At 40.9% G+C, this 24,249-nt stretch overlaps 4 protein-coding genes across 4 annotated transcripts; 2 read left to right on the top strand and 2 right to left on the bottom strand.

Moving 5' to 3' along the window:
- The first annotated feature begins 5,032 nt into the window (after positions 1 to 5,032).
- Positions 5,033 to 7,717, top strand: ficd (FIC domain protein adenylyltransferase). The gene is made up of 3 exons (XM_034691223.1): positions 5,033 to 5,229; positions 5,330 to 5,657; positions 5,995 to 7,717. The coding sequence occupies exons 2-3, from the start codon at positions 5,387 to 5,389 to the stop codon at positions 7,065 to 7,067; spliced, it is 1,344 nt and encodes a 447-aa protein (XP_034547114.1). The 5' UTR covers positions 5,033 to 5,229; positions 5,330 to 5,386; the 3' UTR covers positions 7,068 to 7,717.
- Positions 7,718 to 8,657: 940 nt separating this feature from the next.
- Positions 8,658 to 16,961, bottom strand: sart3 (spliceosome associated factor 3, U4/U6 recycling protein). Its single transcript, XM_034691222.1, is given in 21 exon segments — positions 8,658 to 9,867; positions 9,964 to 10,147; positions 10,246 to 10,399; positions 10,711 to 11,168; positions 11,271 to 11,439; positions 11,526 to 11,602; positions 11,692 to 11,804; positions 11,905 to 12,014; positions 12,313 to 12,371; positions 12,465 to 12,542; positions 12,652 to 12,759; positions 12,950 to 13,088; positions 13,757 to 13,912; positions 14,040 to 14,161; positions 14,473 to 14,578; positions 14,817 to 15,001; positions 15,084 to 15,163; positions 15,165 to 15,186; positions 15,269 to 15,395; positions 16,706 to 16,803; positions 16,806 to 16,961. Coding segments are annotated over 21 exon segments (2,820 nt in total). The 5' UTR covers positions 16,903 to 16,961; the 3' UTR covers positions 8,658 to 9,689.
- Positions 16,962 to 18,433: 1,472 nt separating this feature from the next.
- Positions 18,434 to 20,986, top strand: iscu (iron-sulfur cluster assembly enzyme). The gene is made up of 5 exons (XM_034692706.1): positions 18,434 to 18,588; positions 18,777 to 18,890; positions 19,911 to 20,021; positions 20,115 to 20,193; positions 20,573 to 20,986. The coding sequence occupies exons 1-5, from the start codon at positions 18,487 to 18,489 to the stop codon at positions 20,662 to 20,664; spliced, it is 498 nt and encodes a 165-aa protein (XP_034548597.1). The 5' UTR covers positions 18,434 to 18,486; the 3' UTR covers positions 20,665 to 20,986.
- Positions 20,625 to 23,686, bottom strand: LOC117819386 (oligodendrocyte-myelin glycoprotein). Its single transcript, XM_034692704.1, has 2 exons — positions 23,667 to 23,686; positions 20,625 to 22,609 (listed from the first exon to the last, which is right to left on the bottom strand). Exon 2 carries the CDS (start codon positions 22,601 to 22,603, stop codon positions 21,203 to 21,205), a length of 1,401 nt encoding a protein of 466 aa, XP_034548595.1. The 5' UTR covers positions 22,604 to 22,609; positions 23,667 to 23,686; the 3' UTR covers positions 20,625 to 21,202.
- Positions 23,687 to 24,249: the final 563 nt, after the last annotated feature.

Raw genomic sequence — 24,249 nt, 5'->3', positions numbered from 1 at the left:
CCCCAAGATCAAACTTAAACATCTCAAAGGGACATTTTCACAATCCCTTCTCCCAGTGCAGGTAAACTGCAGGGATAGCTAGGCAGCAACATCTCTCTTTTGTCTGACCTTCGCTGAGTATGGACAGCAGCCAGCATGCACTGTGAGGCTCACCAGGTAACTGGGTTGAAAAGAGATGGACGAGACATCAGATTTTTGTTGTTGCAAAAGCCTGTAATCTAGTCAGCATTACAGAGTGATCCCAAATTTGGAAGGTCCTCCGGCGAGGTTGTGGATCTCGTATTGGAGAAAATGCTCTATTTAGACCTGGTGTTTTGGATGCTGAGGACAGTCATCCATATTACCCCTCATCCTGCTCTCTAAGCCATCAATAGTCTGAGAGGGGAAAGAGGGCCACCCTCACTCTCTCTGTCTGACTGTTTCAGCAGATCCTCTATCTCTGACACCAGGCTCTGTCACCCTGAACAAAGCCTTTCCTCAGACAGAAGGCGAGCAGACTGCAGCCCCAAAGAGGAGGAGAGAGAGAGCAGGAGCCAGCAGGGGAGGAGGAGAGGAGTCTGTGCCAGAGGGATTTATTTCCTGCTCTGACAGGTCGCTTCTTTTCCAGGTAGACTGATGGATTTTCAACCTCTTGAAGCACAGTTCCAGCAAGTAGAGAAAATATGTGGTTATTTTAATAGTCTGTGACAGGTCATCTGTGGAGGGTGCTTCAAGTTCACATGTCAGATAGCGTGGAGATGCTCTCCATAACCTGCAAATGTTCAGAGGAAGCATCTTTCTTTTTTTTTACACAGATTAATGATAAAGCCTGTAATGCATGTTCCCTGCAATCACAGTCATTTACCAACACTGATACAGATGATAAAAGTCCACTTTAAGAAAGTTTGAAAGATAGTGAACGCCTCACTTTCTAGAAACAGCCTTGCTCTGATAATAATCCCAGAGTGACATGAGGCGTTTAATTACATCAACACAGAGAAAACAGAATTAGTACTCATTGATGACTTTAACAACAGAGTCTGTTTCCACAGCTGAAGGTTTAAGCTTGTGTGAGCATATGCTATCCACAATATGGCCTGAGGACAGATTATTTCATGCTACCATTTCTCCTTCATCAGTCGCTCATTCTGCAAGTGTTTGTCCTTTTCAATTACAGCACAGTCTAAACTCTAAAAATAGAGTTGTAGGCATTAAAAACAGAATCAAATTGTCATATGTTGGAGTTTAAACCTAAATGTGGAGCAAGTTGTACCAGATTAAAAGAAAAGTTAGTCTGAATTAATGTGCAAATCCATCCACTATACTGTTGTGTGATAACCATGATGGCTTCACATAACTATGCTCATTCTCATGTTTGGCAAAGTCATTGAAAGCCATAAAACATATGGCTTAAACTGTTTTCACACACACTTACAGGGCTCCTTGTGGGACTAGATTGACTCTGATAAATAAAAACAGCAGAGTACCTCTCAGTATGTCAAGTCAGTAAATATTAGCCACAGATGCACATTGGTCAAAAGATTGTTGCTCCAAACCAAAGCGATCGAAGAATACTCTCAGGACTGTTACTGACCACAAGATACCCTCCATTGAATCAGCACTTCTGTGACTACACCAAGCCTTCACCACATGCTCTTCCAAGAGCTGGTTAATATTGATCGTATCGAAGGCTGAAACATAATGCAGTGAGGAAACATAAACCTGAAGTCTTTGCAGGGAGTACTACAGATCATCATCATTTTTATCACCAGTTCTCCTGGGTCCCAGCAGGTTCTGTTTTGATAAACAGAGACTGATCTGAATGCTTAAATATTTGTGAGTCTTTACAGAAAACTGTTGGAGTCTATGATGAGGTGATCATTTTACATTGAGATAATGTGATAAAAGATGCTACTGATCAAATGCACACTGAGCGCCAATATTAAGCCAGAAGCTTGGGTAGATACCTTGGATATCCGATCTCAGATTGACAGTCTAAGCCTTTCTGTGAGGTTCTGGAGTCTCAGAGTTTAAAGAGGATGATATCTTTATCCCCTAGGGAAGTAGAGTCTTTTTTTATCTGCTGTATACATCACCCTCTCTGCAGCTTCTTCACCACTAGAGTTAAACTTCTTGTACCTTGTTTTTACATCTACATTTTAAATTGTTTTTTACCATTTGCCTTTTTGCTTTTTCCCCCACAACTCACAAGTCTCATCATGGCCTCAGCCCCTTAGAGCCTTTAACCCTTTATTTTACCTTAATCAAAAATCATGAATTCAGGTTTGGTCATCTGTTACCAACATACCTTTGGTTTTCCATTTGCATACAAATGTGAGTTTGTCTTTAAATTATTTATTCCTTGCAAGAAAGGTCAAATGTTCAACAGAGCATCAAGTGTGCCGAAGGAAAGTGACCAAATGGAGAATGTGCACTGATATTATATAGAAGAAGTCAAAAAGAGAAAGAGGAGGGATTACAGTAGATGATCTAAACCATGTATGGGTGTACTTCCTTGAGGGCCTGAGACACAGGGAGTTGCTCTATGCTCCCTCATAGCTGCACTCAAGGCCTAACATGCACTAGCACATGTACATGTACAACAGAGATGGGAAACATGCTGTCTACTAATTTTCTATTACAGTACCATTGATATAATATTGGAAATTGAGTTGTTAAGGTGTATCAAAAATAGTGTATGTATAGTGGAGATAAGAGGATTTAATTATTTTCTGTGTTTTTGTCATAATACTAAAACTAATGGGAAACTACAAACCTCTCTTTACAACCAGCTCTAGGCATGTTTTTACAGCTTTATGGAATGAAAAATGTGTCCATGCCAAAGGAATAATAAAAGTGTCTTGGTGCAGTGTCTGATTGGAACCAAAGATACATACAGTAACTGAATCCCACAAGCAGTTAGTTCCTCCTCTCCTCATCACAGTTTATCATTGGCAGTATATTAATTAATCATTCTACTTCTCTTTCTGTGTTTATTGTCAAATTCAACTCAGAGGAGAATGAGATTATAACAAGATATCTTAAAGATTACCTTGGCCATTTGCACTCTCTATAGTCCCCTCTTTGTTTTGAGAAGTGTGTGAGTGCTCAAATAACAGGACTGATGCAGCTCAAGCACCCTCGAACAGGCTGCTCGATCATCCTCCAAGGTGAAACTGCTGTGGGTCGGAGCAGCACAGAGGGGCTCTGTGGTGTTAAACTGTGTCAGTGTGCAGCTCACTGAGAGTACAGTATGCAACAGAACTTCACAGATTCAAAACCCCAAAGTTTCAAACTGTCTAAGTACATTTCCATTCCACTGAAAATCACCAACATGGAAGCTCATTCATAACTCTCTCTGACTGTCTGCTAGTGGTGCGATGCTGAATATCTGCTATTTAGAGGCAAGAGTCTGCCATCTGCTGAGGATGTATCTAATAATGTTGGCTTTGACACAAGGCCAGGAATCAATCCTAATAGACACAGGCTGTTTCCAGCAGGATATCATTTCCCTAAAGATTAATTCACTATGAATAAAGCAGGCATATTTTATTTACAGAAGATTTTAATAAGAATAAATACAACTTAACTAAAATAATAATTCACTATATAAAGGAGCTTGTCAATGAGCTAAGATATAAACATGAAAGGAAGCACAGAGAGGTAAAAAGGAATATATATCATTCTCGTTTTAAATATCAACATGTCAATTTTGCTGCTTTTACAAACTGCATCCATATATCTTATCCAGACCTGAGTTCAGGCCAGGAATTCTACTGCAGTCTCCAGACGATTCTCTGTAGCATGACTGTGACATTTACAGAGCATGCTGCCCTCTTCTGTTTGTTAGTATACTTACATTCAGACAATTGAGGAGGGATGACTGGTGATAAAGTTGCAGTTTCTAAGTATTGAAGAGTATCATAGCAAAACAGCTCTGGCATAGTCATGGGAGTTGGGGTTGTGTAGCCCCCTTTGATGACAAAGTGTCAGATTGGTAGAAGTTTGTGATTAAAATGGCAAATCCAGCTTTAGGGTTAAAGTAAAAAGTAACCTTACAACACCAGAATAGACCCCCTTCACAAGTATTCTAACCATCTGTTAATGAATAGGGTTGTAAATGCCTGCTCATTATGAGGAAAACTCAATTTACACATTTAATGTTCAGTCATCATTGTATCTTGGGCTGTATAAGCAAGTAAATAGCTGTTTCCCCTTCACATTATCATTGAATCTGTGGCTGTACAATTTGAAGCTTGAGAAGCTTAGGCTTACACGGGGAAATCATTTCATGTTACTTGGGATCCCTTTTGAACATATACATTCTTTAGATTTCTCCTCGGAGTTGGAGGACTGATATGTGCAATCTTAACTTACTCTTGTTATCTATTTTAGCTAAAACGTCTATTGTAAGTTAATACTATTTTATCCCACTTATTTCTTATCATTATTATCTTATTTGTTATTTATTTTCTGTATCTATTTTCTATTATTTACTGTTAATTTTCGTAATTGTTGAATGGCCTTGTAATGGGGGGTGAGTGGGGAAGGGTGTGGACATTCAGAGTGACAACTGACGCCTATTCTTATTTTTTGTACCTTATGCTGTATATTCACTGTCTGTCTAAAATGTTTCAAAATTTTCTACAAATAAAGTTGGAAAAAAAAGCTGTTGTAAAAGTATCACAAACTAAACTGCTTTAATCACAACAGCATCATAACTAGTGTTGGATAATATAATATTAAATTGAAAAATAAATAAAATAAAGATGGCAATTGGTAAAATACAGAGACAGAAATAAATAAAAGTTATGCAATATATCTTTTTTCAAGCTCAATGAAGGATATTTTGAGTGTGCGTGAACGATATCTGACACTTTACCGAATCAATGTCTAAGTACATATGTTCTGTTACTTCTCGACTTTGTTGATATGTTCCTTAAAGATAAAACTTAAGGAACCGGTGTTTCTGAATCCACCAATCAAACTGAACTACGAACCATTTCTTGTATTGCTGCGTTTTAAGCCAATCAGCACAGGTCTTTAATAGTGTTCTGACCAATCGCGTTCCACGATGTTGGCTCGTACCGAGGAAGTTGATTATGTGAATATTTTGTACACAGTTGTGCTGACGCCGAGAACAAACAAATCGCAGCTTTATCTGTAGTTTAGTCAGTGTGTAAGAGTTTCAGCTCACTGTCACTGAAACGTGTCAGGGAGATAACTTCAGCTAACATACGAGCTGCAGAGGTTGGGTGATTTATCTGAATTTTCGCGGCAGTGTTTGTGACTTCCAGCTGTCATGTTAACCGTGTTTCCCCTCCTGTCCACCGCTCTTCGGCTCACTTAGCTGGGGTACATGGGGGGCCGCGACACCAGAGAATGGAGGCTTTGACCTGCGATCATCATGGCTGCTATCACGGTGTGGCGCTACACCAGTGGCCGTCTCCTCGGAGGATGGGGCCCGCTGTTATGTGTTCTCCTCGGCTCTCTGGTGGCCATCCTGATGCCACTCGTGGGGGTGGAGGACGAGTGCTGTGCTGCCCTAAAAGGCATTGCCCAGCTTCGCTGCCAGCTGTGGGGAGGGCCTCAGCAGACCCCAGCTGTGCAGTCCACCAGCCTCACTATCCCCTTCACTGCCCTGGATCTGCTGCCTCAGAGGACCAAGCCCAGCATAGGTATGAACAAGGAAAGATGAACTGTCCCCTAAATCCACAGTCCAACTCAGTACCATGTGTAAAGTAGGACCACCTGTTGATTTCCTTCAGTGTGCCTATTTAATTTATTAACCTTCTGAGTTACAACAAGTGGCACAACTTGTCATTGATTGCATTTAAAAAGTACAAATGATACACTCTTCATTAAGGATCCATAATAGAGATTTTTACTTTTTCCTTAAGTGGTCCACAAAATCTCATTATATTGTCACTGTTGCTCTGCCATGTTGTTGAATAGCCCTGTATAGCAGTTTAACCTGTATTCACAGTGATGCACTCCCTCCACCTGTGATTTCAGAGATGGAGCTTGAGGCCAAAGCCGCTCTGCAGCAGGCTCAGGAGATGAAGAAACTGGGGAAGAGGGAGAAGGCTCACAAGCTGCTTGTGCATGCACTCAGCATGAATCCAGGTTTCGTGGATGCCCTGACAGAGCTGGGGACCATCCTGGAGGAGGAGGACATTGTCCAGGCAGACCACCTTTACACCAAAGCATTGGCCATCTCACCGTGTAATGAGAGGGCTCTGGTCAGCAGGGACCGCACTCTTCCCTTGGTGGAGGAGATTGACCAGCGTTACTTCAGTATCATTGACAGTAAGGTGCGTAGGTTAATGTCCATTCCAAAAGGCAACTCTGCCCTTCGCAGAGTGATGGAGGAAACCTACTATCACCACATCTACCACACAGTGGCTATTGAAGGCAGCACGCTCACTCTGTCTGAGATCCGTCACATCATTGAGACACGTTACGCCGTCCCAGGGAAGAGCTTACAGGAGCAGAATGAGGCAATAGGCGTGGACGTAGCCATGAAGTACATCAATACCACATTGTTGTCCAGATCAGGAGCCATATCTGTTAATGACATCTTGGAGATTCACCGCAGGGTGCTGGGCTACGTTGACCCTGTGGAGGGCGGCAGGCTGCGCACCAACCAGGTGTTTGTGGGCCACCACATCCCCCCCCATCCTCAGGACCTGCAGAGACACATGCAGGAGCTGGTGCAGTGGCTCAACTCGGACGAGGCCCTACAGCTGCACCCTGTGGAGTATGCAGCCCTAGCTCATTACAAACTGGTATACGTGCACCCATTTGTAGATGGCAATGGGCGCACATCCCGTCTGCTCATGAATCTTGTGCTCATGCAGGCACGATACCCACCAATCACAATCCGAAAAGAACAAAGAGCTGAATATTACTCAGCTCTAGACACAGCCAATGAGGGTGATGTGCGGCCCTTTATTCGCTTTATAGCCAAATGCACAGAGATCACGTTGGACACATTGTTGATCTCTACGACAGAGCATCCTGTGGGGCTGCCGGGGGCCGACCAGCCCTGTCCTGACTGTAAACAGACCATCCCCATCCACAACTGAGTGAAGGACTGGAGAAAAACAAGAGTATGAAGGGCTAGCATGCAGAAAGATACATTTTCATTCATGAAAAGCTGTTAATATCTACAGAACTTGTTCATTTGCTTCGTTTTTTAGCCACATCCCACTTAATCACCCAGCGGTTCTGCTGGATTCCTGCAGGAGTTCAGATCTGGTTGAAGACCTGTTTTTAGGTTAGCTTTTGTTCATTTCTCATTCCTGCTGAGTTAGAAGAAACCTTTTCATACTTTTTGCTCTAATCATTCCCTTTGAGTGTTTAATGCATCTAATTTCCCGTCAGAAAACATCCTGCAGTTTGACTACTGGTAATGTGAGGTTAGGAAGCTTCTTTTTTTTAAGTTATTTTTGGTCATTTTCACCTTTTAATGGATAGGACAGCTGAAGAGAGAGAGAGGACATGTGGGGAGTACAGAGTGGGGGAGGACATGCAGGAAATGGTCAAGGCTGGAATTGAGCCTGCGATCTCCACTAGGCCAACGGGAAGCTTTTTAATCCTGTCATGTGACCTGAGTGTACAACGTGTGAATGTTTTCTTGTCCACCTTTGGGTCCTGATGATGTCTCATTACATTATGAAGCACTTTCATTTATTTGATAATTTATTCTATTTTAAAATAAAGGAGTCTAACATCAGTATGTCTTTTCAGTCCTCTTCAGAATAATTACAGCAGTGAACATCAAAGTGGGATCAAGGATGATTTTTACAACTTTATTTTTTAAAAATTGACAGGAAAAAATAACATTCACTTTGTTTTACAGGAACCAAAAACACGAGTCAATAATGAAACACGCAGAAAAATAAATACTGTAGCTAAACAAAGAGTAGCTATAATTTCTGTATAGCAAATTTAAAACACTGACTATAGAAATGATACAAAACAGCAATGCACTCACGCCACTTTGTAGTACTGAACATAAAACAGAAGGTGACTTCAAGAGACCAACATTTAGATTATTTTTTTTCAATTAGGCCACTGTGGTGAGAGCATTACATATAGCTTATATCCCATCTGTTTTTTTTAAAACGCAGATTTATATTTATAACAAACTATGGTGACCTTCTGAATATTATCCTGAACAATATTTACATAATAGTTAATATCCAAACAAGAAAAGTTGATGACAGATCTATTCTGTGTATTGAAATGGAGAAACTGCATAGATTCTCTATTCTTGAGTAGGTGGAGCTGCAAGGCTTAAATAATGAGGAGACTAAACACTGTCAGCTAACCTTGGGTTGAAGTTTTTTCAAAAGGAAAAGTTGAACCATATTTATAAAACATTACTCAGGTTTGAGTTTGTAAGGGTCTAAGAATTCACGTTTAAAGTTTACACAGAGCAGTTATAGCATCTATCAACACTCTCAAAGCCTTTAACTAGTTGGTGTTGACTTTTATATCCAGAGGATTCAGGGTAGTGATTCATTTCTTAGTTGTCTGGTCTTCAAATGTTGATAAAACTCAAAATGACAATCTCAATTCTTGGGACCATAGATGTCATCACAATCTTAAACTTCAATTAATAAATTGCCCACGATACTTCAAAATTAGACGAAAAAAATGTACATTTCAACAAAGCTGCCAACATTTTTTTTATCAACTTATGACTTTATGACTTTATAACAAACCAAAACATACACAATTTTTGAATTTCAAAAAGACAGTGTGAAGAATGTGGTTAATATCTCTCCAGTTTTCTTTAAGTCCACAGCACATGAACCAGACTGATCGCTAAAAGGTTGACGGTGGATGATTTAACCTGAACAGACAGGCCACATCAACAGTAAAACATGTAATGAAAACAGAACAAATTAGACTGACGTTCTGTAAAAACTACAACTGATGTCAAGCTTGAGCTGGTTGACATAACATTAGGATAGGTCTTATACCATCATAAGATAAAGCCAATTAACTAATACATGCAGGTCCTGTATTGAAAACTCTAAAGCATCAAAATATTGAACATTATTGTAAATCAGATATGGTAGTATATCAAATAATTGATTAGTTTTACTGAACAGTCAGAAACAGAAAATGACTGATGGCCTCGCTGTCAGAGGTCTGAAGAGAATCACAACATGAGTCCTAGATTTCCTAAAATATCCTAAAGAAGTAGTCTTTTCATCTTCTCTTTCTCTCTCGCACACACACAGTAAGTTTTTTTACACATCAGAACTTTTGCATAAAGCCTTTTGAAACAACATTCACACATTTGGCTGACTTGTTAAAAAAATACTCTCTCATATGGTTCTTTCAGATCCCTCTCATTACATAACAGAAGAAGACACTTTGCAACATGAGGCAAACAATTTTAGGTACAGTATATTTACATACGAGTATGATACACTTTTTTTGTTTTTATAAAATAGCCTGTCAGCCATCTTTAAGGAAACCAAAATAAGAAATCTTTCATATTGATGGAAAGTCTTAGTTGAGATGGTTTGTAATGGAGAGAAGAAACTCAAAGATTTAGGCAGAACAGACGATGAGAACAAGATTAAAGGGAAGAGCCGGATAACCAACCACAGAGAATTCACCAACACTTATTTGTAAGGACACAGGATGGCTTTCAGTGTGAAGGCTGCCCAATTCCCTCGCTTGTCTTCTCACTTACTGAGAAGCATTCTGGCAAAGTCTGCATTTGACAAAGGTTTAGTCTCTCCAGATGCATTCCCTGCTGCGCTGGCTGCCGTCGTCGTCCCGTTCTCCACTTTGCTTACAGGTGCGCTCTGTCGGTGCAGTGAGCGAGGGAGTAGTGACAGCTGGGTACGTCCTCTTCCTCTCCTAAAAGAAGAAAAAATTGGTCAGTTTCTACTATTTCATGTCCGAGAACTGGTGACTTGCTTCTGGCACAAGAGAGAAATTAGTTAATAAACTTACGATCCATAGACCTGGCGAGCCATGTCTGCCATTGGCCTGCTGGACCCTGATTTATCCGCAACATTTCTGGGAGGGGGGTTGCTGATAGCAACAGAGATCTTGCTGTTCTCCATTTCCATGCCGTCCATTTTTAAAACCGCCTGAGAAGCTTGAGCTTCATTTGCGAACTCAACGTAAGCCAGCCTGCAGAGAGAAGGTTAACTCATTAACATCAGACTCTTAACGGCTCTGCTCTCTATTTTTAGCCGAACACCTGGACTGAGTCCTCGTCTTTAAGCCTCACCTTGGGTTTGCCTGAGCGATAAGTGACCATACGAACTTCTTTAATGGAGCCGTGACTCTTACACATTTCCTCCAGTTGGTCTTTAGTGCACGAGAAGGGCAGCCCAGAGATGAAGATTTTTTGTTTCTCCATGACTGAGTTGTATTTAAACACCTAAGTGAATAAAAATAGAAACAGTCAGTTATGGTTTAAGGTTGGAGGGTTCATCAAGTGAACTAAATGATAATCATTAAATCATTCATGTATTATCTGGGAATAGCAGCCCCAGTATAAGAAATTCAACATGACCTTGATTACCAATATTACATCACATTTTTACCACACCCCTGCAGTATGTAAGAATAAAATCTAATGGAATGAGTAAATTCATGCACCTTTAACCAAATGGTCCAAATAAAATCAAAAGCATAGACAACTGAATCTGTTTTAATCATTAAGGTTAAGTCACTTATTTTAGGATTTACCTTAAAGTCAGGATTTTTGTTTTTGTCCACACAGGGTGACACAAACATCGGCCTGCCCTCCACCTCCCTCCTGTCCAGCTTCAGGGCTTCAGGCACAGACACAGGAGCTTCAAACTGTACATAGCAGTAGCCTTTAAACGTCCCTTTGTTGTTGAAGACGGGCCGGATCTGTTTGATGGGACCGCACGGCTCAAGCAGAGTCTTGAGCTTTGCCTCCGGCTCCTCCAGCGTGTATGCCAGGTTACTGATGAACACACTGCAGTTGTCGTTACGAAGCTCTTGCTTGTCGTCGCTCTGCCCCGGGGCAGCTGCTAGAACTCCTTGTTGAGTTCTTTTGGTGCCAGGTGGAGCAGGTTTATAGCCAGGGGGAGCCTTCTTCCCATAACGTCCCGTCTCTGTCTCCATGGACTCCTCTTTAGTTTGATCACCGTTTCCTCTGTGCCTCTTAGGAGCTTGTTCTATTCACACATGGAAATAAACATTAGCAGAGACATTATTTATCAAAAGTCCCTTTTTGTTTGTTAATACAAATATTTAATCACAAAACTCTCTGTATTTACCTGGGTCCTCATTCCACTCATTGTGATAATCATCCTGCTCTGCTTTCCTTTTCTCCCCGACTCGATTTCCTTTCTGGAACTTCTTCTGAGCCTTCTTGTCTGTCTTGGCCTTCCGCCTCTGATCAGCTCTCGTCTTCTTGGCGATTCATGGAGGCTTCTTCTCAGCCACCTAACAGATGGGCCGCACAGAGAAACATTAGCCTACAGCAGCTAAATGATACACTGGCCAGGTGCAATGCTGATATGTACACCTACCTTTGCTCTTTGCTCATTAATCCTGTTCAGCCGGGTCTCTGTCTTGTTCACGGCCACATCCCAGTCCTCCAGAGAACCTAAAGACGTAAAAAACATAGACAAGCTGTAATTCATACTATTCTGCTTCAATTTTATGCAAAGCTTTGATCTCAACATGGTGACGTACCCTCCACTCTCTCAAAGGTGAGCAGGACATCACACACATGCTCAGGGTAGTCTGTGGTGCACTGGACTGCTCTGTGGAGAGCCTTCCGACAGTGAACAGGGTCTCCATAAGACCTAAAGATACATCGAAAAAAAACAATAAGGAACACATATTCATGTTTTGACAAAGTTAGCACTTAGCAGTCAAAGATGCATCACACACAGACTGACAGACCTTTCTAGGTTATAATACTCCAGCCACATGTTGGCAAATTTGGCATTCCCCTTTGTCATGATACTGTCCCACAGTTCTCTGGCCTTCTGGATGTTCTTGCAGTGAAGAGCCTGGTGGGTAGAAAAATTAGAATTACAAATTATTCCGTTTCTGACTTACTCATATAGTTTATATGGCCATTTAAACACAATCAAAATAATACAATTTTTTTGTCTGATAGCTTTAGTACAACATTAAGTAGTAGTAAACATTTAGGCTTTTACTAAGTTTAAATGGAAAAGCTAATTGCCTTTGTCCTATGCCCCGAAATTTAAACAGTTACACAAAAAATCTAATTTAATTTCAACCATAAAACAACAAAATATGGGACAACAATGCAAAGTAAAAATATATACATAATAATCATACCTCTATCCTGGCCCAGATCTGCATTATGAGACAAGAAGGATCTCCACTTTCACCAAACCCTGCAGTGACAAAAACAAAACAAAACAAAACAGTGAGTTATCTGCAAACAAAAGAGACAAAAGGAAAAAAAAGTCTACCTGAAATCCACCTACTTTCTTCAACATCCTGCTTCATGTAGTCCAGAGACCGAGAGAAAGCTCCTCGTAGCTCCTCTAACTCTTTACTTGATTCTGAAAAAAGTGGAACTCCATAAGCAAGGAGCCATGACTGAAGTCAGCTGTTCGGTCCAAACACACACACACACAAAAAGTTTGGTTTCATTCATAGAGCTGCACTCACCTTTACTGAAATCCACACGTCTCCTCAGGTAGTCCAGGTACGCCTGCCAAATTTCCACATAATCCGTTGCTTGAATGAAACCTGCATTCAGCGCCTTTTCAAACATATCTGTGAGGCAGACAGAGAAACAACTCAATGAGACCAAGCAAGCATTACAATATTAAGGTTGTATGATATTTCCGAAGCAGTAAGAGGATTGGTAAAGAAGAATTACATTTAAGATGATCACAGCTCTCTACATTCAGAATTTTGCATCTTTCATGGTCAAAACAGAGACAATGTCATCATTTGTTGTTACCTGAGACAGTGTGGTGCTCAGCTCCATGTCTCTCCAGAGCGAGCAGGTAGCTCTTCCACAGACCCATGGTCCATGGACAGTTCCTCACAGCACGATCATGAGTGGGAAGAACCAAGTCTTTGATCTTAAGTTGACGATCCTGTAGATCCCCGGTGAAAAAAAATCAATGGTTACAATAACCTTTTAAAACTGAGAGATGCATTTTATCCAAGCCCCTTTCAAAAACAAACACATGTTTAAACATCCCACCATGTTTTTCTCACATGCAAACCATAGACTGTATAAAATATGGACGTAGGATCCGTGACGCCACCCATCTGTTTCTGAAGCGTTGTTTTGAGGCCAATCGTCGGTGGCAGCCATATTGCTGCTGTCGAGCGATTGTGACGTAAAGAGGCGGGCTTTGAGCCTCCTAACCAACAGCTAAAGTGTTCCCGCAGTCAGCTGTGTCTCTCATTGGAAGACTCGTAATCTCAATATCTTCGAAACTGCTGTGTTAGAAAAAAATTCACCCCCATACAGTGTGTGCTGATCGAGAAATGAGCTATCCAGACTACACTCGTGTTTTGTACCAGGCTGTAAACATGTTTATTTCTGCTGTAAAGATCGTCTTTTTCCCATTCATGTGTATGTGACTTCCGGTACTTCCGGTGCCAGCCTCAAGCGGATCCTTGATGAACTGCAGCTTTTAGCACTTCCGCATTGGACTCATATTTTTAGACCAGAGGTTGCCACTTGATGCAAACATGACAGTCTGACTGTGATTTCTTTAAAGACAGCACTGTGTCAACACTGAGACAAACTCACCAGATAGTTTGTGTATTTTGCCCACATGTCTGGTACCAGACAGTTCTCCCCCAGAGCACGCTCAAAGGTAATCTGGACCCGTGCCGGATCACCCTCCTTTATTTCAAAGTCGATGTAGACCTGATACTCAGCCAGCTTAGGAGGTTCTGCTACCAGCTGTAGAAAGACAACAGCATGGACATATTATATGATACAAAAACTAAACACAAACAGTTAAATTCAAGAAGGAGGAGTAACAGAATAACAGATACTGAGGTCAAAATGTTTTATTTGAGTGACTTACGAGTGAGTCCTCAAAAGGTTTGCACTCCATCTGCTTCACAGCCTTTTTGTAATTATGTGTGACTGCGTCAGACACCCCGTCTTCAGACCACTCCTCATACTCTGCACAGGTGGCTTCCATTTCTGAAAAAAAACCCAGCACTTTTTTACATTTAAAGGAACTTCTCCTTAGATGAGTAAGAACACATAAGAACACCACATATAACCCTAATATTAGAAAATGTGACAAGGCAGCATAAAGTTAAAGTTATGTTTCTGTGTCACAGGAAAGTTATTGAAGTTATTGAATGTATATTGCCTGATCTTCACTTATCCCACAAGTCAGCATGATCTGTCATGGATAAGGTATTTCACAGGTAAACATGCAGCCCCTCACAACAGGAGGCTGCCCATTTTAGAGCAGACTGTCTGGACAGGAGGGGCGCCAGACTCACCCATTAGGGGGATAGCCAGCTGGCGGCGAAACAGAGTATGGATTCTCCCGAGCTGGGTGTTCAGCAGCTCCTGCTCCTGGTGGCTGGGAATCTTGCCAGGGGGAGGCTGAAGGAAAAGAGGGAATAATGTCAAAGCATCAAAAGAAATTTAGCATCTGAAGTATTTGTATGCATTCTGAAGTTCAGTGTGCGGGTTGTGATTTAAAGACATCCTTTGATTTAAATTGCCTGCAAATATACTTTATTATTTTAAATATCTAACTGTCTCTCTCTGACACTCACTTGGAAAGACAAACTGCAAAACAGAAAAACATAACACCTTTTCTGGAGATGGAAATACAAACCTGTACTGTAGACAGAATGGCGTTCTCAAACTCCCGGTACGCCTCCCACACAGCCAGTCCCTTGGTCATGTGAAGCCCCACAGCTGTGACAGCTCTCTCAAAGATGGATCTCACTTTGTCTATCCCACCTGGAGAGCCCATGCCACCAATCGAATACTGAGCATACTCCAGCCAGATATCTGGACCTGAGTATAAGGAGAATTAGATATTAAGATCTTCTAACAGGACGTCAAATCGAAGGTGGAAACAATGGTGTGATTAACTCACAGATATAGTCTTTCACAGCTTTCTCAAACAGTTCATAAACTTTCTCCCGGTTCGACTCCTCCTCAGTCAGACGGATCTCATTTCAGCCAATCTAACCAGATCTCTGTGGGATTCAACAGAAGGTGAATTAGGCTTTAGCTAATGCTGAACTTCTGACCATGAAACTGTGCTAGAACGACACCAACCTTCAGTGAGTGGGAAAAGCTCGCTCATCTTTTGCCTTGCCTTTCGCAGGCGAACAAGCTCTCCCTCCTGCTTTAGGAGTTTGATGAGATCCACATGGCAGTTGTAATCAAAAGCATTGATCGACAGCTGAAACATACCAAGAAAAACAAAGTTAGGTAAAATGTTGAACAAAACAATTTAAATACTTTTAATTAACTATTTCAATAAGCTGTGATTTAGTACCAGTAACATAGAGAAAAGTCATACCACGTTTATGGTACACATCAAATTATCACACTATAGAGTGATGTGATGATATAACCTTATGTGTCTTATATTCACAATATCATTGTTCTTCCAGCTCTACGGTACTTATTTTCGGTGTAGGATGAATGGGGAAAAAACTATACCATGCAAAGGCACCATAAGCTGCAGCCTGATGAGTGACGAAAGGTAGGTTGTGTTAGGCTACTCCAGTCGTGGCTGGATGTACCTGATAAATGTCAATCGAGTGTAAAATGGGCAATGTTTCAATGATGTTATAACTGTGTTATAAGGTGTTGCCAAAATTTTAATTCATGCTTTTATCACAAGCCGCATCGACTACTGCAACTCCCTTTTTACTGGTTTGCCCAAAAAGACTCAAGAAACTGCAGCTTGTTCAAAACGCTGCTGCCAGAGTTTTAACAAGGAAAAAGAAAACTGATCACATAACACCTCTTCTTCAAACTCTGCACTGGCTCCCTGTTTCTTTTATAATTGATTTTAAAGTTATTTTACTTGTTTTTAAAGTTGTTTTTATCTATAAATAAAAATAATAATGATTAAATTAATAATAATAATAATTATTATATTTCTTGTATTCATCTGGTCTTGTTAACGCTACTTTATTTTAACTTTTCTTCCCACTCTTACTTATTTTATTAATTTTACTGTATTGATTTCATTTTTAAGTATTTTGTTTATAATCCTGCCTTTTATCATTTTATCATGGCTGTTGTTTTCTGTCTCTGTTATTCTGTGAAGCACTTTGGGCTGCATGTTTTTAATGTATGAAAGGTGCTATATGAATAAAGTTGAGTTGAGTGTTGTGTATCGTAAAGACTTGAGCATATTAAACTCTGTAAAGTTGGGACAGCATGAACTTTGTTGCAGCTGCAGCACTAGAAGCTGCACAGACAGCTTTGGTGTAAAACGGCGCGTTGTTGCACGAGACCAGTCATTAGCATCACAGCTAATCACGGTAGCCACCAGAGTGACGTCGTATCACACTAACTGTGTTGATAAGAAATTAATAACCACATAAATCAGTGACATTTCTATATATTCAAAAACAGAGAAAAACAACGCCGCTGTCTTTGTCGTAGCAGGCTGTGTTGATCATCCATTCATTCTCGTTAGCACGATGCTAACGTTAGTCAGCGTTAACTAAGCTTGATGCGTTCTTAGTTAATTACCTGCTCCTCCAATCGTTGGATTTCAGCTTCATTTTCTTTCTCATCCTCTGATGAATCATTCTCTTCCTCCTCGTCTGAATTTTCTTCTCCCATACCTCCTCCCCTTCGTCTGATTCCATGTCTCTCTCCTCCATCCCCGCATCTTCCTCTTCCATGTCTTGCAACTGCGTTTGCTCTGCGTTACTCGACGCTGCCATGTTGGAAAGGCTGTCTGCTGGAGATGTGACGTTCGCGAACGAGTCGGTCTTTTGAACGGCTCTTTTAAGTGAACGATGAGAACCGATTCGCAGTTGGGAGCCGTTTTTAGATGCAGTTTGCCCACGCTAACTTCACGTGTCACCTGCGTGCCCATGAGTCTTTTATTCACACGTATCAAAATAATGTAAACAATAACAAAGAGTAGACAACACTTTGTTATTATTTACATTATTTTGATGTGGATTCGAGTCAAAGAGCTGAGCTCCTGTTTGTAAAGTAGTTTAGGTGTAGAAACACCATGTGGGTTAGTACAATTTTGCATTCACATTTTTAATAAGATAAGATAAGATATACTTTATTCGTCCCACAACGGGGAAATTTAAGTGTTACAGCAGCAAAGTAGACAGTGCAAAACAGTATAAAGCAAACAAGAGCTTAAAAAGCAGTTATTAAAAATATATTAGCAATTAAGATTAAAGAAGTAGAAATAAGCATATCTCATGGCGACGGCGTATATACACAACTAAATAAGTAAATGTACAAAAATTTACAAAACCAGTGACGCGGTGAAAATGTGTGCAGAATTGTAGCACAGTATAAAACAATGTACAGAACAGAACTGAGAAGATGAGTAGAACAACGTATTGCACATGTAGGAAAAGAGGGATGGGTAATTATTGCACGTTAATAAATAGATTGGGGAAATATTGCACTAGAATCCATTTTGGTGATGTTATTGGTTATTGGTTATAAAGTCTGACCACTGCAGGAAAAAAAGACCTGCGGTATCTCTCCATGAGACACCGCAGGTGAAGAAGTCTGTCACTGAACGAGCTTCCCAGTGTTATGTCTCCAAATTTTTAGTTGTATTTATATTTTTTTATACATATATTTATTCATATTATTATTTTTATATTTTTTCTGTATTCTTAAAATGTTCTTTCGTGGAAAATTTTACAGTAAAGTTGGTTTGCATGGAAGTTATCTGTAACCTGTGTAGTTTTATAGTGCCACAAAGTTTTTCAGGTGAGGGAAAATTCAAAATAGTGATCTCGCTGTCGAAGCATGGGGATATGGCACCATCTTATGGAATGTTTACAATGCCAAATGAAATTATAATCAATATTTCAGAATAATTCCCACCAATATGTGTAAGTTTGAATTATTCTGATCCAAATTTTATCTCATAACTGCTACCAGTGATTGTTTCCTTGATAAAAACGAGTTACCCCTGGTTGATTTCTAAAAAATAATAAAATAAAATAAATATAACAATGAGACAAAGAGCCATGTCACTTGAACGGCTCTTTGGAAGGAACGGCTCCTCAAGATCCGGTTCCCTTCAAAGAGCCATGAATCCCATCTCTACTGTCTGCCTGGTAACAAGCTAACAGCCTGGAGGAGTGTGGTGAGAGGAGGAGCCTGGCACTGCACTGGACCCACCGTGGATCCCTTATGTGCACCGGCCACCGTCGGCCGCTAGAAGGGGCTGCTTCGTCCTTCTTCACTTGTTTGTCAACAAAACATTGGTCGTCCTCGCTCGTGTGGACTCGTTGATTTCCGTTCATCATCGCTTGCTGAAAATGGCGCTGGTCTCCTTACGAAACTCGGCGACCTCGCTGTTGTTGTTTAGCAGAAGGTTATTCGGCCCGCAGCTGACTACTCTCTGCTCATATCACGAAAAGGTAAGATCATGTGTTTGTAGACGGTTCACTGATATTTATAATAATCTTGTATTCACAGTTCGCATACATTGGAGCTTGTTGCCCGACAGGAGCGCAGCTAATGTTATCAGCTCTGTTTGATCTTGTTTACTCGTGACTCGAATCGAAAGAGGAAAAATGGGTCATTGTCTGTTGTGTATTTTCTGCAGGTGGTGGACCACTACGAAAACCCAAGAAATGTGGGCTCTCTAGACAAAAACAGCAGGAATGTGGGGACTGGTTTGGTGGGTGCACCGGCCTGTGGAGATGTGATGAAACTACAGGTAAGTGGGAGGTCAAGAGCAGTGGGGTCAAAGCAGTCCTGTCACTGCTGACCAGTGGTGGACAAAGTACACAGCTTCATTACTTAAGTCAAAGTATAGATACTCCAGGTCAATATTACTCCAATACAAGTGAAAGTTTCTTTGTCAAATGATTACTAGAGTTAAAGTACTGAAGTACTTGCTTTTAAAAACACGTAGGTATTCAAAGTACTTCTTAAAAAATCTTAAAACATTGTATTCTCACAAAGCACAAGTGCGGTACACAGGAGTACATTCTGTTACATCATGTTTATTTAGAAATCATGACTTGAAATCTAAAAAACTATACCATGGAATAAAAACAGCAACTAACTTACTCCAAGCACAGACAACTTAGTTTAAAATGTTCATCTGGAATGAAACAAATGTTACGTAGCTCAACGCTTTCTCAGGTTGGACAGTGAATTTTTGTATGTTTGGGCACAGTGGGAAACAGAGAGAACATTTCAAATGATACGTATCATTCTTCAATTAAAAAAAACTCTAACATGGGCTGAAGATATGGCCATGGGTGCTCAGGTGGAGAATTATAGCCATCATTACCATATCTAAATGAACTGCCTGATCTGAGTGAAATTTGCTCTGTGTTTGCCCCACGTTCAACCGTGGAGACGCACGATATACAGGTATGACTAAACCACTGAGACAAACAGAACTACACAAACACATTTTACTGTCTTAGGGATCAGCTTTCAGAAAAGAGGGAATTCATGAACTGACTTAAAAGCTAAAGTAGTGAGTAACTAGAACGCTGATAGAAATGTAGTGGAGTCAAAAGTACAATAATTGTCTTCTGAATGTAGTGGAGTAAAAGTAATAAGTTCCCCCAAAAAATAATACTCAAGTTAGGTACAGATACTCAACAAATATACTTAAGTACAGTACTCAAATAAATGTACTTTGTTACTTTCCACCCCTGCTGCTGACTGTATTTTCTACATCCTATTGCACAACTAAGTTTTGACCTCATATTCTTTTTAGATCCAGGTGGACGAAAATGGGAAGATAGTTGATGCAAAATTCAAAACATTCGGCTGTGGATCAGCCATCGCTTCCAGTTCCCTGGCCACAGAGTGGGTGAAGGGGAAGTCGGTGAGTTGACACATGGATAGGAAAGGACCATAATGGCTTGACTAGTACTGCTTTTGTCGCTGATGATCTGATAAGTTTGCTGTTATTCTGCAGGTGGATGAAGCTCTGAAGATCAAGAACACAGACATTGCCAAAGAACTCTGCCTTCCTCCAGTCAAGCTTCATTGCTCCAGTAAGATGCAAAAACACAGTTCATAGAAGTAAAGAAGTGTAGAGATCAAAACTAAAACCCAAAATGTGCCAGAACATCATGAGTGCTGCATTCGACTGATGTTATAGATTTATGTGATTCTATCAGAGCAATAAAAAAAACCCAGTTATGGTTGATGGTTGTCCCTCATGTGTGTTAAATGATGATCATGGTTGTGAAGATGACTGTCCAGCTAAGTTGAACATCCCATGCAAGTTAATATTTCCCTCAAATCAAAGTATGTAGTTTGACATTTTAGTCATTCTTCTACCTTCCCCCAAAAAACGCTTGCAAATTTATTTGTAAATCAAAACCTTTTCATTTTCAAAGTTATTTCTAACCTCCTTTTTTTTTTTTGCAGTGCTTGCAGAAGATGCCATAAAAGCTGCGCTCTCAGACTACAGAATAAAACAACAGGACAAGAAGGATGGACGTGCAAAAGCTACAAATTAATATGTTGTTTTGAAGAAGCTGAGACAGTCACTTCTCTGCACCTGCCCGATAATACTTCACCGCTTTGATGTTTGGAAGAATAGTTACAATAATATTACATCAGATGTCTGGGAGTGTTTTGACCCTTAAAAAATCTTATTAGAGATAAACATTGTCAAAGTGCCAGGGGTTTCTTTTTTTTCATATGATCAGGAGTATTTTCTTAATTCATGCTGATTATGTAGTCCATGTTTCATTTAAGACAATATAACCTACAATTAAAAACATTGTTCCTTCTTTTGTTTCTCTGCTCATTAAAAAAATACACATCATGAATCAGAAACTATTGGTTTGGTTGTGGTTTTATATATTTTGGCATTAAAACTTTATTTGGCTTGATTGTAAAACATCTCTGGGCCCTTGTGGAGCATTCTGTAAAAAAGCAGTTCAGTCAACCGCTGAAACACTTGTACAAAAGCATGATACAGACAACTGTATGAGACTGTGATTGTTGTTAAATTGAACTGTTACAATCATTTCCACTGTGTCTGTGCTGATGTCATCCACCTGATCCTACATCCAGGGGAGCCACTCTCTGCCGCTGCAGAAGAACCTTTTTCAGTACAAACAGCACTGCAAGAATAAGGAGAGAAACCAACACACATAACACAGCGAGCAGAGTGATGACCACTGAAGAGTCTTGCTGTACAAGGGGTCCTGGGTTGGGAGTGGGCCAGACTGCATCTCTGTTAGTGGAAAGAAAAGGTGGAGTTTCTCCTGCAGAGGTTGTATTAATCTGAGAGTACCGAGCTGTGATGTTGTCCTTGCATTTCTGCACGTCTGTTGGAAGAGAGGAAAGAGTTTTTAAAAGAGGGGGGCTAGCTGTGGGTGTTTTATTCAGAGACAAACAGTCCTCATAGGTGAGGGTCTCTAAAGAGAAGTGGTCAAGTAGAACACGAGTTTTGGGGATATCCTTTGAGAGGAAACTGGAAGTGATTCTTTGTGACATTTTCTCTGAAATGTTATTTTTAAAAGGTTTTACTCCTGTGGGCTTCACTGTCAGCATCTCCAGCATTCGCTCTGAGGCAGATAAGTTGATATACAGCTGCTGTGTCCTCTCATTGGGTGTAAGGACTCGGGGACAGATGGCCATAATGGAAAGGTTAAGAAGCAGACGGTGAGCGAGATGGATGGGCTCGCTGCACACCAGGTCTGTCGCCATCTTCATCCTGCCATTCAGCAGCCAGCGGTAGAGATACAGAATATCACACTCACACACCCACAGGTTGTTTGTGAGGTCCACAGACCTGAGACGAGGCAGGCTGTCAAAGGCCCTCTCTGGGACTGATCGCAGGCAGTTGCTATTGATCTTGAGGACCTGCAGGTTGACCAGAGCAGACAGTGAGGGCAGGTCTAGAACAGAGATGCAGTTTGCAGAGAGGTCTAAGTTGGTGAGTGATGGAGGAAGATTTAAAGGAAGGGTTGTAAGCTCGTTCCCCTTCAGGGTCAGGACCTGCAGCTTGTTAAGACCTTTGAGTGCTCCAGGCTGGATGGCACGGATGCGGTTGTCCTCAAGATCCAGGCGGGTGAGGTTCCCCAGGTGTCGCAGCGCACCGGAGGTGATGTAAGTGATGCGGTTTTCTTGCAGCAGTAGGGACGCCAGGCTGGGAGGTAGGCCGCGAGGGAAGCGGGCCAGCAGGTTGTGGCTAAGGCTCAGCTCCTGCAGACCAGAGAAAGGCCGGAGCAGGTTGTCCACATTGCAGAGCTGGTTTCTGGCCACAGACAGAGCCGAGGTACTGAGGGGGACTGAGCGAGGGAGGGAGCGGAGACCAAGGGACTCACACAAGACCAAAAATCCTGGGCGAGGACAGCAGCAGCCAGGAGGACAGGGAGACACCACAAGGCAGGTTACAGGACCGATGCAGAGAATCAAGAGGAGGTCACATCTGCACCAAAGCATGGCTCACTGAAAGGTACAATGAAGGAGAGAGAAAATGACAAGTGTGTCAATCAGGGGCAGCGCTAATCACCACACTAACATACAGGTTTGCAGGGGCAGCACATTTCAATCCAAGCTATTTTATTAGCTGACAACTATACATCTAAATTAAAATCATCATCTTCAACCACCATCTATCACCATCCTCAACGTCATTTTACGAAGAAACAAATACAAAACCTATTTCCCTATCCTGCTTGCTCTTGTTTCTTTTCTGACTTTTCTCTGGATATTCTGAATTTGCTGCTAGGTGAAAGCCTGGAGCTCCAGAATTAATCACTTTGCTCTTTTAACAGCAGTCAGATCAATCCTATTGCAGGCAGACTAAACCATTTTGTGCATCAGTAAGAGGTGTGAGCAAGAAAAAAAAATCAGAAATATTTTAATTCAGTCAGTCAATTTTACTATGCTTTAGAAAATTATAACTTACTTACTAGCGAACAGTAATTTAACATTTCAAAATCAGATTGAAACTATGCTTTTTATGGAGTTACAATTTAAATAAAATATACCGTACAGCCAGAAAATCGTCTTTGAATAAAAAAGGGGACCCCATGTGAGAAGGCACACTTAAAAAAGGGTTAATATAACTGATAATAGCTTTATTAATCAGTAATAAATAATTTACCTGTTCTACAGCATGACTCATTTTTTAAATCCCTTAATATATCATAAAGATTCATAGATTATATATTTTGGGGTGTTCCATTCTAAAGCAGCTCCAGTGCATCAATTCATTAACATTTTAACTACTGCCTTGCAGATGAGTTGCCTCCTTTTCTCCCATCTCATTAGATGTGGGAGAAATGTGAGGATGTATTAATGGATTTAAAGTGAGTCAAGGGTATTTCTTTCAGCTTAAAGAAAGTGGAAAACAAGAATTAATTCATGACCAGGCTGTAAGTGGCGCACTTGGTAGAAAATAAACCTGACAACCTAAAAGTTCTAACTGATAAATGATTTATTAATTTAAAACTTGTAAACCCTAACAAAGAGTCACTTAAGTAAAGGCACATGTACTTACCATTTTTCCTGAGTTTCCTGCTCCTCCCTAGAGATGTGCAGGTTTATCCTCACATGATCTGAAGATGACTACTGTTGCTGCTCTTAAGAGTTTCTTGGAAGATGCTCATCAAAGTTTAATGACAGCCTTAAGGTGCTGTGTTACCTGTTCTGGATCCTCTTCACCATTCAAAGTGACTGAGAGGGTCTATTGTTATCAGTGGCAGGCAGAGAAAGGGGTCAAAATACAAAGAGTCAAGACTTTAGTGAAGAAAAATGAGAAAAGAGACTTCACAGTTGTCCAAAAACATTCCCTTGTCTCAGGTAACCAATGATCAGTGTTCCTGGAAGTCAAAGGTACTCAGAATCAATCAAACAAGGTGCTAGGCAAAGGTTGCTGCTGGGTGGTCCTGTGGCCTTTTTCCACACCTCGAGGAAAGAGAGAAAGTGAAGGGGTAGTATTTTCTCAAATTATTTAGCACCTCTTTGACAAAAGATCAGGTAACTTGACCCCAGTGTGAGGCTGTGTCAGGACTCAGGTTTCTCTTGCCACAGAGTTACACTCGCTTTTGAGCTGCTGTGCTGTCCTCTTTGATCTTTGATCC

Source organism: Notolabrus celidotus, chromosome 9 (assembly GCF_009762535.1).
Source record: "Notolabrus celidotus isolate fNotCel1 chromosome 9, fNotCel1.pri, whole genome shotgun sequence".
Taxonomy (NCBI): Eukaryota; Metazoa; Chordata; class Actinopteri; order Labriformes; family Labridae; genus Notolabrus; species Notolabrus celidotus.
This window is presented reverse-complemented; position numbering and strand designations above follow the sequence as displayed.